The sequence below is a fragment of the Mugil cephalus genome, chromosome 11 (genome assembly GCF_022458985.1).
Source record: "Mugil cephalus isolate CIBA_MC_2020 chromosome 11, CIBA_Mcephalus_1.1, whole genome shotgun sequence".
Lineage (NCBI taxonomy): Eukaryota > Metazoa > Chordata > Actinopteri > Mugiliformes > Mugilidae > Mugil > Mugil cephalus.
The window spans coordinates 7,804,279-7,807,035 of record NC_061780.1 but is presented as its reverse complement, the minus strand read 5'-3'; the positions used below and the strand labels follow the sequence as shown (position 1 = coordinate 7,807,035).

The 2,757-nt window shown below is 45.8% G+C and overlaps 1 protein-coding gene across 1 annotated transcript in view; it reads left to right on the top strand.

The window, feature by feature from the left end:
* Positions 1–1,668: 1,668 nt before the first annotated feature.
* ephb6 (eph receptor B6) overlaps positions 1,669–2,757 on the top strand; it is a 33,363-nt gene continuing 32,274 nt past the window's right edge. The window contains exon 1 of the mRNA XM_047599136.1: positions 1,669–1,766. Coding sequence (XP_047455092.1) covers positions 1,709–1,766 — 58 coding nt within the window. The 5' untranslated portion in view covers positions 1,669–1,708. The remainder of the gene's footprint in view (positions 1,767–2,757) is intronic.

Here is a 2,757-nt window from a genome sequence, read left to right as displayed (position 1 = left end):
TTTCTGCTTCATTTCCGTCTTTTCAGGGTAGCACACCTTCATGATGAGTACCCCAAGAAGAACTTTTCAGAGACGGTTGATTTTTACTGAACGAAGACTAAAAAAAAAAAAAAAAAACTTAATTACCATGCTTCTCTATTTTCTGGACTATTGTAAAATTATGGTTTCCGACTGAAGTAAATAGGAACCGTGCTTAAACTGCAAGATTAGTGCTATGAAAACTGTGTTTAAGTATTTATATGCCATGAGTTTTTTTTCTGTATCTGTGCTACACTTGCATTGCAGTAACTAGCAGTTAACTTCCTGTGGATGTGTGGACCTCTGTCACTGTTCTGACTGAATAATGGGACAAACCAGACACCTGGGCCGACTCCATTTATAGCCCAGTCAAGTCCCACCACATAAAGCCCCCGGAGACACAGTGCATGTTTCGGGACAAACCAGATTAGAATCCATGTTTCGATCAATCAGCACTTCAAGAAAACACGTTTGTCCAAGAAACAGTTAATAAGAAAAGTTAACTCTAATATTCATAAAAGAAAAGAAAAAAATATTGTCAGTAATTAGTCATTACTTATTAATCATTCCTATTTTTTTCAGGCAATTAATTAATCGTTAACGTGCTAATAATTTCTGTGAGAAAATGAGTTTCAATTTTCCGTTTTCCTCTTCGTTCTACCTTCTGTGCCTCAGCCACTCACTTTTGATTAAGGGCCTTCTGGCTGGCCTGGGAATGGGGCCATCTAACTGTGTCAAACTACATCTCCCTGCGTGAGTCTACGAGGGTCTTACTCATTGCAGGGAACTGGGGCATAAAAGTCAATCAACAAGCTGCAGTACTGCAGGCTGACCAGCGAGGGGTGTGCACAGACCAGAAGGCATGTTCAGCTTTGTGTGTGTGTATGTGTGTGTGTGCGTGTGTGTGTCTCCATACAGTCTAGATGAGCTGTCCTGTGAGGCGAGGAGTCTGTCTGAGACGGAGCCAGTGTTAGAGGAGAAGGAGCTCGAAGCGACGCGAAGGAGGGAGGGCATCTAAAAATGTGTCTTAATTATATAAATTTTCCATAAAGATAGAACCGAGAGGAAAAAAGCAGGAAAAGAGAGTTGGACCCTCTCACATGCCACAGCTTGAAAAAAAAATGCAAGTTAGCACAGAGTCCAGACATGTGAGGGACGCCACAGTTTGACACACAGTCTGCTGCCAGGTGGCGTCAAAGGAGAAGTGGAAGAGGACTCTGAGAGACGTGCCTAGACAGTTGGTTTAGAGACCAGATAAACTTGTTCATTATTTTTCTTCCAGCTTCTTCCGTCACTCCATCTTGACAGCTCTCTCCTGCTTTCTGTGTCTGTCTTTGTTGTCTCAAATGAAAAAAAAAAACCTCTCTCTCGCTCTCACTAGCTCAGATCTCTTTCTTTCCAGCGTCTCTGTGACTACGGTGTTTTGTTTACTTCCTTGCTTGGCAGCGTACTTCTCCTATGTGCCACTCCGTAAATATTTTTCTTCTTCCTTCATCCATTCATCCATCCACCCAGTTCAGTGCCCCCCTCCCTCCCTCTCTCTCACAGATAAAGAGAGCAAACAGACTCCACCCTCTCTCACCCCCGATCTCTCGATCCGTCCCACTCTCTCTCTCTCTATCTCACTCTTTCTCTCTCTTTCGTGCTCCCTCCCTCCCTCTCTCTCTGTCAGTGTCATTCTGTAGTGGAGATGTGGAGTGTCTTTCTGTCTCTCTGTCTGTTTTTCCAGCCCAACTCAGCTGAGGAAGGTAAGAGCTAAACTTTTTCCTTCAGTCTAGCCACGGTAAAACCTCTGACTTTCTGTCTGTGTGCGTCCACGCTCATGGAGTGATGGAGAGTTTGCACACGGCGCTCTCATCATGTGCTCGTAGTCGGTCCACAAGTGAAGGATGGACACTCGGTGTCCTCCTGCAGTAGCTCTCTGAGAATGTGACTCCCCAGGACTCACTTTGACAACGTGTGAGCCTGTGACCCGTAAGGCCACGGCACTGCCAGACATTTCAGCTCATCCTGCATTTTTACTGCTCCGCCTGCAGCTTGGGACCCCCCCGATTAATTGCCACCTGTCCTGTCGTCCACACGGCCCTGTGTGATTTAGTTTTTGCGCGTACTGTATTGTGTCTCCGTGCATCTGCATGCTTGAATATGCATCTGTGTGCCAATGCAGCAGCACATCAGAAAAGACTTTGCTGGCGTGGTGCGTGCCGGGACCTACAATATCAAGCTCCCGCAACAAAAGAATATGGAAATAAGGCAAAAGACAACTGAATAATAAGTTGCATAACCCATTTCGACGACCCCCCCTGCCCCCTGTGTCACATAATCTCATGGGTCTGACAACCGGAGACCCCTGCCCCCCCCCTCCACTTCCCGTACTGTAACAAGTGCCCCCCTTTTTCACCAGTGTCCTCAAAGGAAGTTTCTCCTCTTCTCTCCTCTTAACACTTAATGAATCATTATACGTCTTTAAAAAGTGCGAAAGTGAGCGAGCGATTGAGTGTGTGTGTGTGTGTGTGAGGGAGAAAGACAAATAGAGACTGACAGGCAGCCTGAAGATGATTGATATCAGTGAGACTCCATCCATGAAATGTTCCGTCAGACCGGAGTGGGCTGACTTGGGAAACTTGCCATAATTTGATGACTCAAACTACCTTTATATATGCCTGCACAAATGGCGTGAATGCATGTAGTTATAGATACATGCGTGATATAGAGGCCGCCTATACATAGCCCCCGCTC